The sequence below is a fragment of the Nanorana parkeri genome, unplaced genomic scaffold, assembly GCF_000935625.1.
Source record: "Nanorana parkeri isolate BGI_ZX_2015 unplaced genomic scaffold, ASM93562v1 scaffold2673, whole genome shotgun sequence".
Lineage (NCBI taxonomy): Eukaryota > Metazoa > Chordata > Amphibia > Anura > Dicroglossidae > Nanorana > Nanorana parkeri.
Window position 1 is genome coordinate 49,945 of NW_017308941.1, and position 13,338 is coordinate 63,282.

General features: G+C 45.3%; 1 protein-coding gene and 1 long non-coding RNA gene across 2 annotated transcripts in view; both read right to left on the bottom strand.

Annotated features, from left to right (window-relative positions):
* LOC108802123 (epoxide hydrolase 1-like) overlaps nucleotides 1-2,940 on the bottom strand; it is a 7,316-nt gene extending 4,376 nt beyond the window's left edge. The window contains exons 1-4 of the mRNA XM_018574010.1: nucleotides 2,931-2,940; nucleotides 2,365-2,592; nucleotides 2,034-2,163; nucleotides 696-910 (exon numbers count right to left, since the gene is read on the bottom strand). Coding sequence (XP_018429512.1) covers nucleotides 696-910; nucleotides 2,034-2,163; nucleotides 2,365-2,592; nucleotides 2,931-2,940 — 583 coding nt within the window. The remainder of the gene's footprint in view (nucleotides 1-695; nucleotides 911-2,033; nucleotides 2,164-2,364; nucleotides 2,593-2,930) is intronic.
* Nucleotides 2,941-3,469: 529 nt separating this feature from the next.
* The window catches only part of LOC108802125, a 19,013-nt gene continuing 9,144 nt past the window's right edge, over nucleotides 3,470-13,338 (bottom strand). The window contains exons 2-3 of the long non-coding RNA XR_001942197.1: nucleotides 4,058-4,146; nucleotides 3,470-3,669 (exon numbers count right to left, since the gene is read on the bottom strand). This is a non-coding gene — a long non-coding RNA (uncharacterized LOC108802125). The remainder of the gene's footprint in view (nucleotides 3,670-4,057; nucleotides 4,147-13,338) is intronic.

Genomic DNA, 13,338 nt, shown 5'->3' on the forward strand with positions numbered 1-13,338 from the left:
CCCCCCAGACCTGCACCGACAGCACCCATAATTTTAGTGGGCGTATCCTTATGGATGACCTCCTGGGTTTGCTCAACCTCACATCAAGTGATTGGCAGCCTATGCAAATAGATGCTAACCAATCTGCCAACACTGCCCTATACAGCCACAGAGAGCCCCACACACATCACCATAGTTCACTGAGGTGCTAAGAAAACTGTCAGAGGTGACACATGGCACCTCTCTAGATCCTCCCCCTGGTGTCCCCCCATAAAAGACAGCTCAGCTGCCTGGTGGTGACCTCACAGCCAATATAAAGTAAGATTTCAAAGAAATTAAGATATATATGTTAGGGTAAGATATAGGTGTTGGGGCTTTGCGTGGAGAGAGGGACAAAATAATTGAAAAAACCCTCTCTGGGGGCTTCCCATGCTATTTGGGTGACATAAGCTTATCTTGCAGTCCTCCAGAGGACCCTTAAAACATTCTCTCATTGACTTCAATAGAAAAAGCTGCTGTCTCTTGACAACTTGAGCACTATATTCCACCAACAGCTAATTTGGGAACAAATTGTTGCTGTCCTGCTGATTATTATATGATATATTGGGCCATTCACTCTTTACCTGGAATTTTGAGGTCTGTCTGTTAATGGAACACATTGGTTATTTCTTGATTTTTTTGCTTAGACATATATTTAATAATAGAAAGTTCTTTACCTACAGTATCCGGCTTGGTTGCCTGAATGTGGAGGTATCCAGACTCCCGAAGCACAGCATACACATTCTTCTCAAAGTATGGATAGATAAGCTTGACATCTTCTCTGGTCATGCCCACTAACCATGGCAGATAGCGCCCAAGGATCAACGAAATGAGCACTTTGAACCCACCTTTACCCAAGAACACTACATTCAGGTGGAGTCCTTTTACTGACCTAAAAGAGAAAGAAAATGCTGGAAACAGTCCTTACTCCATCACCATACCCCCAGGTCCACTTAAGATTATCTGAGGCAAGCATGGAGTTAATGTGAACTAGAAAGCAGCAGAGTGTCTTACAGTGTGTCTTTTTAACTGCTTGACCCCGATTTTGGGAAAACATTTTTGCCCATCTTCTGAACATGTTTTTGGGGGAGCATCTCCTTTTGCTGTATTATGGAGGGAATTACAGGGGAACCCTGTATTTGGGTTCTTCTGTTTCTGTAACATGGCACCCTTTTTGTTTTGATATGGCACCAGTGGCTAGAGTAGAATAGACTCACTGGCTCTGGTAAGGTTGCCTCAGCCTGGGGACAAGCCATCTCCAAGGTTATACTTTTCCTATTGCGAAGACTGATAAGATATGTTGGCTGGTGTCCCGAAGTGGAGATACTTCACCAGTCACACATCTAGAGTGGGACCAGCAGTCATTGACACATGCCGAGCATTATATAGTTACCTGCAATTATAGCTTCTGCTAGGGGGAAGTCTCTCTTCACCATTTTCCTTTGCGTCTCTGAGATGTCATGTGATCATGGTGAGAGCTGCAATGGAAGCCGATGTTGGAAGATGTGAAGGAGTATCATAATAAACCATGTCTTTTAGAAAACCTTTCATTGTGCCCAGCTGTAACTTTTCTTTAGCCCACAGAAATATGTTCCTACCATAAAAAGGCTTGTTGGTTGCGTTTGCCAGTTCCCAGTTTTTCCTTGCTAAGATGACATCAGACTAGTGGCATGACGTGTGGAATATTACATCACTCTAATAATATCTCTCTTATCCTACAACAAGACACAAGTGTAGCCAGGACCGTCCCTCTAATGAGGCAGCCTGGGCCACCCCATCTCACAGTACCTAGGTTTTCTCAGGGCAGATTACTGCAAATGCAAGCACTGCTGGTCAAATATGGTACTATACAACTGTGTAATATAACAAAGTATAGTAGAATAGTGGGGAAGGGGATGTCCTACTTGTTACCATTGGAGGTATTTTTGCATGTCAATGTATAAAAGGGTCCAAATCAAACTCAGATTTTTTTTGGACTCTCCTTTTAATTGCAGCTACAAATGCATTGTGCTTACTCTGGTTTCATCTGGGACATGGTGGTGGTGATGAGGCTTCCCCAGTCTCCTCCGTGCAGATAGAACTCACTAAATCCCAGTCTCAGCATCAGTTTGTAGAAGATTCGTCCTGCAGCAATGGCATCTAAACCTGTGCAAGAAAAAAAAAATGGCATGTAATGGCACTTTCCAGCAACTAAAGCAGAACCCCCCAATCACCCTCCACCATTTAATTTAGGGGCAAGCTCTTAATAACTGCACAGATCTGACATCTGCCCCCGGGCCTGCCTACTGCTTCATTCTACAATTCCCTATAACATGGAGCTCATGTTTAGCCAGCGAAGGAACTCACCCTTCTTATGTGGTGCCTCTGAAAAGCCATATCCAGGAATAGAGGGACAGATGACCTCAAATGTGAAGTTAGGGTCCAGGCCGTGTTTCCCCGGCTCAGTCAGAAGTGGAATAATCCCATAGAATTCATAGAAAGAACCCGGCCAGCCGTGAACCATCAGCAGAGGGATGGCTTTCTGTCCAGCGGGGAGGTTTGGAGGCTTGACATGGATGAAATGAACATTCAGTCCTGCAGAAGGACACATCAAAACATCATTAAATAGAGGTGCAACCAGAGAATATTATTAGTGGAAGTCAATGGCACCGCATCCCTTAGCTTAGACTTGGCCCTCCTATACTCGGTGACGGTCTACTTTATTATGGTCAATTAAAGATTTTACTTTGACTTTGCCATGAGTAAAAAAAAAATGCTCTTCTGAGCTCCATCATGTCATGCACAGCCTAGGCGGGATCTATGACTACCAGCAACATTGCAAGTGTTTTATATAATTAGAGCATATTACAGAGGTAGGCAACCACAGCACTCCAGCAGTGGTGAACCTACAAATCCTATCATAGCTCTGCCACTTGGAGTCATGGCTGTGGCTGTCATGAGACCTGTAGTTCCAAAACAGCTGGAGTGTTGAGCTTGCCTGCCCCATGTCTATTGTTTTTATTTTTATTCATTGAGATATATATATATATGTCCCACTTTGGGTGCTCCGAAGTATTATCCTTTTTCCACTGAGCCCATGGTTCTTCTATATTTATCACATTAAGGTTGAAGGCTTCATTATTTCATCCTCATTTTCACAGCATAATTATAATAATAATAATAGATGAAGAGACACAAACTACTGGAGGAAATCTCACCATTGTGGGAGGGGCAGAGACACAAACTACTGGGGGAAATCTCACCATTGTGGGAGGAACAGAGACACAAACTACTGGAGGAAATCTCACCATTGTGGGAGGGGCAGAGACACAAACCACCTGTGTGAGATTTCAACAGCCAGAACAATGCAAAAGAACTTCTGGTTGGTTTTTATGGGTTACAATACTTTGCAGAGTCTTTCAGTCATATTGAGCCCAATAAAGCCATTTTCTGTTTCTTTTTTATACCTTTATAACATCTTCGGAGACCTCCACCCGGAATGGACTGATTCGGGTGTCTTCCTTCTCATCAGGTTTCGTTCCGGGTCCCCACCATCCATCCCCCATTTCTATAGTCTTCCTTTTGCCTCCACATAATACCCAACAAAGTGCGGCACCACCGACCCCAACCGGAACCAGAGCGCTGTAGGGCCAGTGCTCATTGAAGGCCGACCTGGAAATGAACAGAGTGAATTATAACCGAGGCTTCTATTGTATGACTACAAATCATTATTATAAACACTGAGCTGGTTACCATCAACCAATGTGAAAGGAGAAATGGACAGAGGGACAGGCTGTGAGGGTCGTCTCTCTGCTGCTGCTGCTCTTGTCAGCACATGTGAATGTAGGGCACCTAATTGGTGGAAAGTACTACCCCGCCCTCTTCCAGTCTAAGTGCTGCTGTACAGGGGTTCACCAGTGGTTCGAATCAAGTCTATATCAGAGCATAAGAGGAAATCCACAGAACGCAATGTAACAAGTGTAGAGGGAAAGAGAGCCACAGAGCGCAATGTAACGAATGGAGCTTCCTATAGATTGTTATCCACTTTCCTTTCCCTCACCTGCCATTCTCTAGGACTTGTCGCCACATGTCGTCTTCCTGACCCGATTGTACTCTCACCTGTTGCACTCTGGGTAATAGAGCGTCAGCCTCTGTGTGTGGGGAGACAAAAAACAAATATATGCCAAAGGAGAAATATAACAAAGAAGCTGAAAGAGACTCAAAATACTGACAACACAGAGAGAGGAGAGAGCACATCACAGACCCGTCCCCTCTGGTGTTACAAAGGGTTAAACATCACCAGCTTGTTGTTTCCTTCCCAACTCTGGATAACACCCAACCCGCCTCACATGTGACCGCACTGGGATCATACATAGGGATTAACTCTTTCCTGGCCAACAGAGGAAACATAGGATTTTTTTATTTAAATGGAGAAATCACCTAAAACTATGGGTTAAACATCACCAGCTTGTTGTTTCCTCCCTCCTCTGGATAACACCCAACCCGCCTCACATGTGACCGCACTGGGATCATACATAGGGATTAACTCTTTCCTGGCCAACAGAGGAAACATAGGATTTTTTTATTTAAATGGAGAAATCACCTAAAACTCGACGTCCAGCATTGTCCGCGACGACGACTCGACAAAATAAAAAATAAATAGAAATAATAATCATTTTTTAAAAAGATGACCGGCGTACCGTCCGTTTTCGACGAACACCCGCCGCATAATGTCATTGTGACAGATGCCGGCAACATATAAACAATTGGGCGGAGCTAGCAGTGACAGCTAGCTCCGTCCAACTGTTTACATTTGTACGGCATCTGACAGGTGAGCCATGATTGGGTAAAGTCATCATGACTTTGCCCAATCATGGCTCTTACAGAGTGCTGGGCCCTGATTGGACAAAGTCTTGCACCTGACCTGTGGTCATGACACTTCAATAAAGGTAAAAAAAAAAAAAGGAACGTATAATGAGTGCATTGCAGCGCCTTCTTCACAGCGCACACCACTGCGTGCTGCTAGTGTCAACGGGGCCCTAAGGGTTTGTTCAGAGCTCATTTTAGCGGTGAGGCCAAATGTTAGCATCTGGGGGATTTAGTGTTGGGATCTCCTTCAGGTGGAATTTAGACATTGGGAGCACACAGAGAACGTTCAGATTATTGAGGACCTGCTGCATGCAAAGTGATAGAACCGAATCCAACATGGAGCCAAATTGTGGGAGGAGTCTCTCCGGGGAAGAACCTCCATCACCTTCCAGACTGCTAAATACGCAGAATTCATGTGTTCAGTGCAATGCTATGGTGTGAACTGGACCAGCAGAGGGTATTCACATGCCTGTCCTTGGGTGACAACGCTTACTCAGTTCAGCTGCAGCGTTGTCACCTTTTGCTGCACTTTCCTGAAGTTGGACTAAAAACAGCCGTTCCAATACACAGAAGGCCGGCACATTCGGCTGTAGTCACCACTGTAGTCACCTATGATGTCTGTTCGGCTGCTGTTCCTGGGTGCTCGCCTCCGCAGGAAGTTCCTACAAAGAGTATACGGGGAAAGGAGGGATGAAGAAAGGGGGGAAACTATTTTCTTGCATTGGGATTGTATACATTTTATTTGATACATTTTCTCTTTATTTATCGCGATCAGAACTAAAACACAACATTAAAAACAATTTCCTTCATATCGGGAATATTGCTTTGTATTATTTCCTATGTACCACAGGCAGCCAGTAGATGGCGATCTCAGTTCTCTCTAGAGTAGACTGAGGATCTTCCATAGATTTATGGTAAAGCCGAGCTCCGGGTACACAGATAAATACACACAGGGGAGATGTATTACTTGTGTTTCTGCCCATCCAGTCCTGAGAATAACACAGCTCTGTCCAAAAGCACAGGCCTGTCTAGCAAAGGGGAAGGGGGCTGATCTTTCTCTACAACTCTCTTACATTTACTTACAGATCTCCTCCCCACCTCCACCATGTGATTGGCCAGTAAAGGGAGCAGCAGCAGACTGATGAGCTCATCTCTCTGTCACAATTCTGTCCTCCTGACAGCTGTTTGCTCTGCAGAACAATCGGTTGTCACCCTCTGCTGCTTCTCCCAATCTGAGTTCTCATGTACAGCCTGAGGCTGATAACCAGACGGATCCAGATATATACACTGCATGTATTTGTCAGATTTATCACCCATCATCTCCTCCTGTATCACCCATCATCTCCTCTTGTATCATCTATCATCTCCTCCTGTATCATCTATCATCTCCTCCTGTATCATCTATCATCTCCTCCTGTATCATCTATCATCTCCTCCTGTATCATCTATCATCTCCTCCTGTATCATCTATCATCTCCTCCTGTATCATCTATCATCTCCTCCTGTATCATCTATCATCTCCTCCTGTATCATCTATCATCTCCTCCTGTATCATCTATCATCTCCTCCTGTATCATCTATCATCTCCTCCTGTATCATCTATCATCTCCTCCTGTATCATCTATCATCTCCTCCTGTATCATCTATCATCTCCTCCTGTATCATCTATCATCTCCTCCTGTATCATCTATCATCTCCTCCTGTATCATCTATCATCTCCTCCTGTATCATCTATCATCTCCTCCTGTATCATCTATCATCTCCTCCTGTATCATCTATCATCTCCTCCTGTATCATCTATCATCTCCTCCTGTATCATCTATCATCTCCTCCTGTATCATCTATCATCTCCTCCTGTATCATCTATCATCTCCTCCTGTATCATCTATCATCTCCTCCTGTATCATCTATCATCTCCTCCTGTATCATCTATCATCTCCTCCTGTATCATCTATCATCTCCTCCTGTATCATCTATCATCTCCTCCTGTATCATCTATCATCTCCTCCTGTATCATCTATCATCTCCTCCTGTATCATCTATCATCTCCTCCTGTATCATCTATCATCTCCTCCTGTATCATCTATCATCTCCTCCTGTATCATCTATCATCTCCTCCTGTATCATCTATCATCTCCTCCTGTATCATCTATCATCTCCTCCTGTATCATCTATCATCTCCTCCTGTATCATCTATCATCTCCTCCTGTATCATCTATCATCTCCTCCTGTATCATCTATCATCTCCTCCTGTATCATCTATCATCTCCTCCTGTATCATCTATCATCTCCTCCTGTATCATCTATCATCTCCTCCTGTATCATCTATCATCTCCTCCTGTATCATCTATCATCTCCTCCTGTATCATCTATCATCTCCTCCTGTATCATCTATCATCTCCTCCTGTATCATCTATCATCTCCTCCTGTATCATCTATCATCTCCTCCTGTATCATCTATCATCTCCTCCTGTATCATCTATCATCTCCTCCTGTATCATCTATCATCTCCTCCTGTATCATCTATCATCTCCTCCTGTATCATCTATCATCTCCTCCTGTATCATCTATCATCTCCTCCTGTATCATCTATCATCTCCTCCTGTATCATCTATCATCTCCTCCTGTATCATCTATCATCTCCTCCTGTATCATCTATCATCTCCTCCTGTATCATCTATCATCTCCTCCTGTATCATCTATCATCTCCTCCTGTATCATCTATCATCTCCTCCTGTATCATCTATCATCTCCTCCTGTATCATCTATCATCTCCTCCTGTATCATCTATCATCTCCTCCTGTATCATCTATCATCTCCTCCTGTATCATCTATCATCTCCTCCTGTATCATCTATCATCTCCTCCTGTATCATCTATCATCTCCTCCTGTATCATCTATCATCTCCTCCTGTATCATCTATCATCTCCTCCTGTATCATCTATCATCTCCTCCTGTATCATCTATCATCTCCTCCTGTATCATCTATCATCTCCTCCTGTATCATCTATCATCTCCTCCTGTATCATCTATCATCTCCTCCTGTATCATCTATCATCTCCTCCTGTATCATCTATCATCTCCTCCTGTATCATCTATCATCTCCTCCTGTATCATCTATCATCTCCTCCTGTATCATCTATCATCTCCTCCTGTATCATCTATCATCTCCTCCTGTATCATCTATCATCTCCTCCTGTATCATCTATCATCTCCTCCTGTATCATCTATCATCTCCTCCTGTATCATCTATCATCTCCTCCTGTATCATCTATCATCTCCTCCTGTATCATCTATCATCTCCTCCTGTATCATCTATCATCTCCTCCTGTATCATCTATCATCTCCTCCTGTATCATCTATCATCTCCTCCTGTATCATCTATCATCTCCTCCTGTATCATCTATCATCTCCTCCTGTATCATCTATCATCTCCTCCTGTATCATCTATCATCTCCTCCTGTATCATCTATCATCTCCTCCTGTATCATCTATCATCTCCTCCTGTATCATCTATCATCTCCTCCTGTATCATCTATCATCTCCTCCTGTATCACCCATCATCTCCTCCTGTATCATACGTCATCTCCTCCTGTATCAACCATCATCTCCTCCTATAGCACCCATCATCTCCTCCTGTATCACCCATCATCTCCTCCTGTATCACCCATCATCTCCTCCTGTATCACCCATCATCTCCTCCTGTATCATCTATCATCTCCTCCTGTATCACCCATCATCTCCTCCTGTATCACCCATCATCTCTTCCTATAGCACCCATCATCTCCTCCTGTATCACCCATCACCTCCTTCAGTATCACACTTCATCTCTTCCCGTATCACCCATCATCTCCTCCAGTATCACTCATCATCCCCTCCTGTATCACCCATAATCTCCTCCCATATCACACATCATCCCCTCCTGTATCACCCATCATCTCTTCCCGTATCACCCATCATCTCCTCCTGTATCACCCATCATCCCCTCCTGTATCACCCATAATCTCCTCCCGTATCACACATCATCTCTTCCCGTATCACCCATCATCTCCTCCAGTATCACCCATCATCTCCTCCCGTATCGCACATCATCTCCTCCAGTATCACCCATCATCTCTTCCTGTATCACCCATCATCTCCTCCTGTATCATACGTCATCTCCTCCTGTATCAACCATCATCTCCTCCTATAGCACCCATCATCTCCTCCTGTATCACCCGTCATCTCCTCCTGTATCACCCATCATCTCCTCCCGTATCACCCATCATCTCCTCCCGTATCACCCATCATCTCCTCTTGTATCACCCATCATCTCCTCTTGTATCACCCATCATCTCCTCCCGTATCACACATCATCTCTTCCAGTATCACCCATCATCTCTTCCTATAGCACCCATCATCTCCTCCCGTATCACCCGTCATCTCCTCCCGTATCACACATCATCTCCTCCCGTATCACACATCATCTCCTCCTGTATCACCCGTCATCTCCTCCTGTATCACACACCATCTCCTCCTGTATCACCCATCATCTCCTCCAGTATCACCCATCATCATACTTCCTATCATGCATCATCTATCATACAATTTGCAGCATCCGTGTGCGCACGCCAGTGCAGAGCGATTATATTACAGAACTTCCTTCTGGCCGATGTGCTGTGTGTCTGTGTCAGTGTACAGAAGTGCTATGAGCGGTGTGTAGTGTATACACAAGGCAGGGCTGACATCAGTACTGAATACCGTTCTGCCCCACCTAGCACTGTCACTCCCCATTATGTGCAGTACACACACTCCATGCATGAGCCTCTGAACCTGCCGCTAACACTGAGATCCCCGGACTGCCTGCCGCACACTTCATTCCAACTCTGCCATCCCACCATGACAGGTCAGTCACTGCCCACACTCCAGGTGTACCCTCAGAGCTCACTGAGGACGGTGGAAGATGGGGGACCAGAACTGCATATACTATATATTGTGCATCAAATATTTCCAGATTACATACTACATACATCATCACCTACATACTACATACATCATCACCTACATACTCAGTATTGTACACCTAATATACACAGATTACATATTACATACATCATCACCTACATACTACATACCATTGTGCACCTAATATACATAGATCAAATACTACATACATCACCACCTACATACTACATACAAAGAATTGTGCACCCAATATATACAGATTACATACATCACTTACATACTACATACCATTGTGCACCTAATATACATTGATCAAATACTACATACATCATCACCTACATACTACATAGCAGGGCTGTAACTACAGATCATGGGGCCCCATAGCAAAAATGTGATGGGGGCCCAGCCACAACCTCTGTCTGAGCTGTGAGTAATGATGTCAGGATCCCAAACACTCCTCTGGCGCATCTGAAGTCGTCTCCACACTGCAGACTTTACAGGGGATTAGAATTGTCAGCAACTGCGGCTGTTTTATGTTTAATCCGCCTTAACAACCTAATGGGGCCTCTTCCACCCCCGGGCCCCATAGCAGCTGCCAGGGCTGCTATGGCTTTAGTTATGCCACCGATACATAGCATTGTGCACCCAATATATACAGATTACATACTACATGCTCACTATTGTGTACCTAATATGCACATATTACATACACCATCACCTACATATTACATACTTAGCATTGTGCACCTAATATACATAGATTACATACTATATACATATTCACCTACATACCATTGTGAACCTCATACTGTATATACACACAGATTACATACTACATACACCATCACCTACATATTACATACTTAGCATTGTGCACCCCATATACATAGATTACATACTATATACATATTCACCTACATGCATACTACATACCATTGTGCACCTCATACTGTATATACACACAGATTACATACTACATACATCATCACCTACATATTACATACTTAGCATTGTGCACCCCATATACATAGATTACATACTATATACATATTCACCTACATACATACTACATACCATTGTGCACCTCATACTGTATATACACACAGATTACATACTACAACACCCCTAAGGCCGGCCCTGCCTACATACATACTACATATACACACAGATTACATACTACATACATCATCACCTACATATTACATACTTAGCATTGTGCACCCGATATATTCAGATGTCATGCTACATACGTCATAACCTACAGTACATACCACACTTAGCATTGTGCACCAAATATATCCTGATTATAAAAAGAAGAAATCTTCCCCCTAATATTGGCTGCCCGTGTACTGATAGCAGATACCGGATCAATTCCCCTAAAGGAGTAGAAACCGGTCACTGAACGTAGTGAATTAAAGTGAGGTTGTATTCGCTACAATCATCCAATCAGGTGCAAGCAAAATCCCTTTTTTTTCTCTCTCTCACACGTGATTGGACGTTCACAGGCAGCAATGTCTGGCTATGTGTACTGTGCAGTGCAGAGTCTCTACTCCTTTAGTGTCTGGGCTCCGTGTGTCAGGTCCATCGGAGAACATTCCCCGGAAGGGAGCGCTATCTGCCTCTGATAATCTGTATTATGTCCGGCCCGGCGGCCTGCCCGCACTTGTCCGGCCCATTCATGGCGGGTTATTGATGGCAGAACAAACACGGCGGATTGTGCCGGGAAATATCTCCGTGTCACCCGCAGACATAATGATGATTTGGGGTTCATTCTCTGCCCTGCCGAGCCGGAAATGTGCGCCGGAAAGATCTATTCCCAGATTCCCAGTCCAACGTTACTCAGGGGCCCATAGAGAGCAGAGCAACATTACTCAGGGGCCCATACAGAGCAACATTACTCAGGGGCCCATACAGAGCAACATTACTCAGGGGCCCATAGAGAGCAGAGCAACATTACTCAGGGGCCCATACAGAGCAACATTACTCAGGGGCCCATACAGAGCAGAGCAACATTACTCAGGGGTCCATAGAGAGCAGAGCAACGTTACTCAGGGGCCCATAGAGAGCAGAGCAACATTACTCAGGGGCCCATACAGAGCAACATTACTCAGGGGCCCATACAGAGCAACATTACTCAGGGGCCCATAGAGAGCAGAGCAACATTACTCAGGGGCCCATACAGAGAGCAGAACAACGTTACTCAGGGGCCCATAGAGAGCAGAGCAACGTTACTCAGGGGCCCATACTGAGCAACATTACTCGGGCCCATACAGAGCAGAGCAACATTTATCAGGGGCCCATAGACAGCAGAGCAACATTACCCACGGGCCCATAGAGAGCAGAGCAACATTACTCAGGGGCCCATAGAGAGCAGAGCAACATTACTCCGGGGCCCATACAGAGCAGAGCAACATTACTCAGGGGCCCATACAGAGCAACATTACTCAGGGGCCCACAGAGAGCAGAGCAACATTATTCAGGGGCCCCATGCAGAGCAACATTACTCAGGGGCCCATAGAGAGCAGAGCAACATTACTCAGGGGCCCATACAGAGCAGAGCAACGTTACTCAGGGGCCCATACAGAGCAAAATTACTCAGGGGCCCATAGAGAGCAACGTAGAGCAACATTACTCAGGGGCCCATAGAGAGCAGAGCAACATTACTCTGGCCCATAGAGAGCAGAGCAACATTACTCAGGGGCCCATACAGAGCAGACCAACATAACTCAGGGGCCCATAGAGAGCAGAGCAACATTACTCAGGGGCCCATACAGAGCAGAGCAACGTTACTCAGGGGCCCATACAGAGCAACATTACTCAGGGGCCCATAGAGAGCAACGTTGCTCAGGGGCCCATACAGAGCAGAGCAACGTTAAAGAGGACCTGTCAGTAACTTTACAGGCATTTCCTCAGTCTCCCCTCCCCCAGTGATCAGTCTGCTGCGGGCAGGAGGAAGCATTTCCTCAGTCTCCCCTCCCCCAGTGATCAGTCTGCTGCAGGCAGGAGGAAGCATTTCCTCAGTCTCCGCTCCCCCTGTGATCAGTCTGCTGCAGGCAGGAGGAAGCATTTCCTCAGTCTCCCCTCCCCCCAGTGATCAGACTGCTGCAGGCAGGAGGAAGCATTTCCTCAGTCTCCCCTCCCCCCAGTGATCAGACTGCTGCAGGCAGGAGGAAGCATTTCCTCAGTCTCCGCTCCACCTGTGATCAGACTGCTGCAGGCAGGAGGAAGCATTTCCTCAGTCTCCCCTGCCCCCAGTGATCAGTCTGTACATTGTAACTTTGTAGCCAGTCACAAGGTACGAGGCTGCAGCAGGGGCTGAATTGCATCAGTCATTTGTGAGCGCCAGCCAAGAACACCACAGGCGCCAGGATGTAAGGAAGATATAACAGATTCACACAATGTGGATACATTCACTGACCTGACATGTTTGACTCTTTTTTTTCTCCAGCTCCAGAGATCCGTTCGGGAGATCTAGAAGAAACTCTTGTCTATGAAGACCTTTTTTTGGAGTATTTCAACACCTTCTTG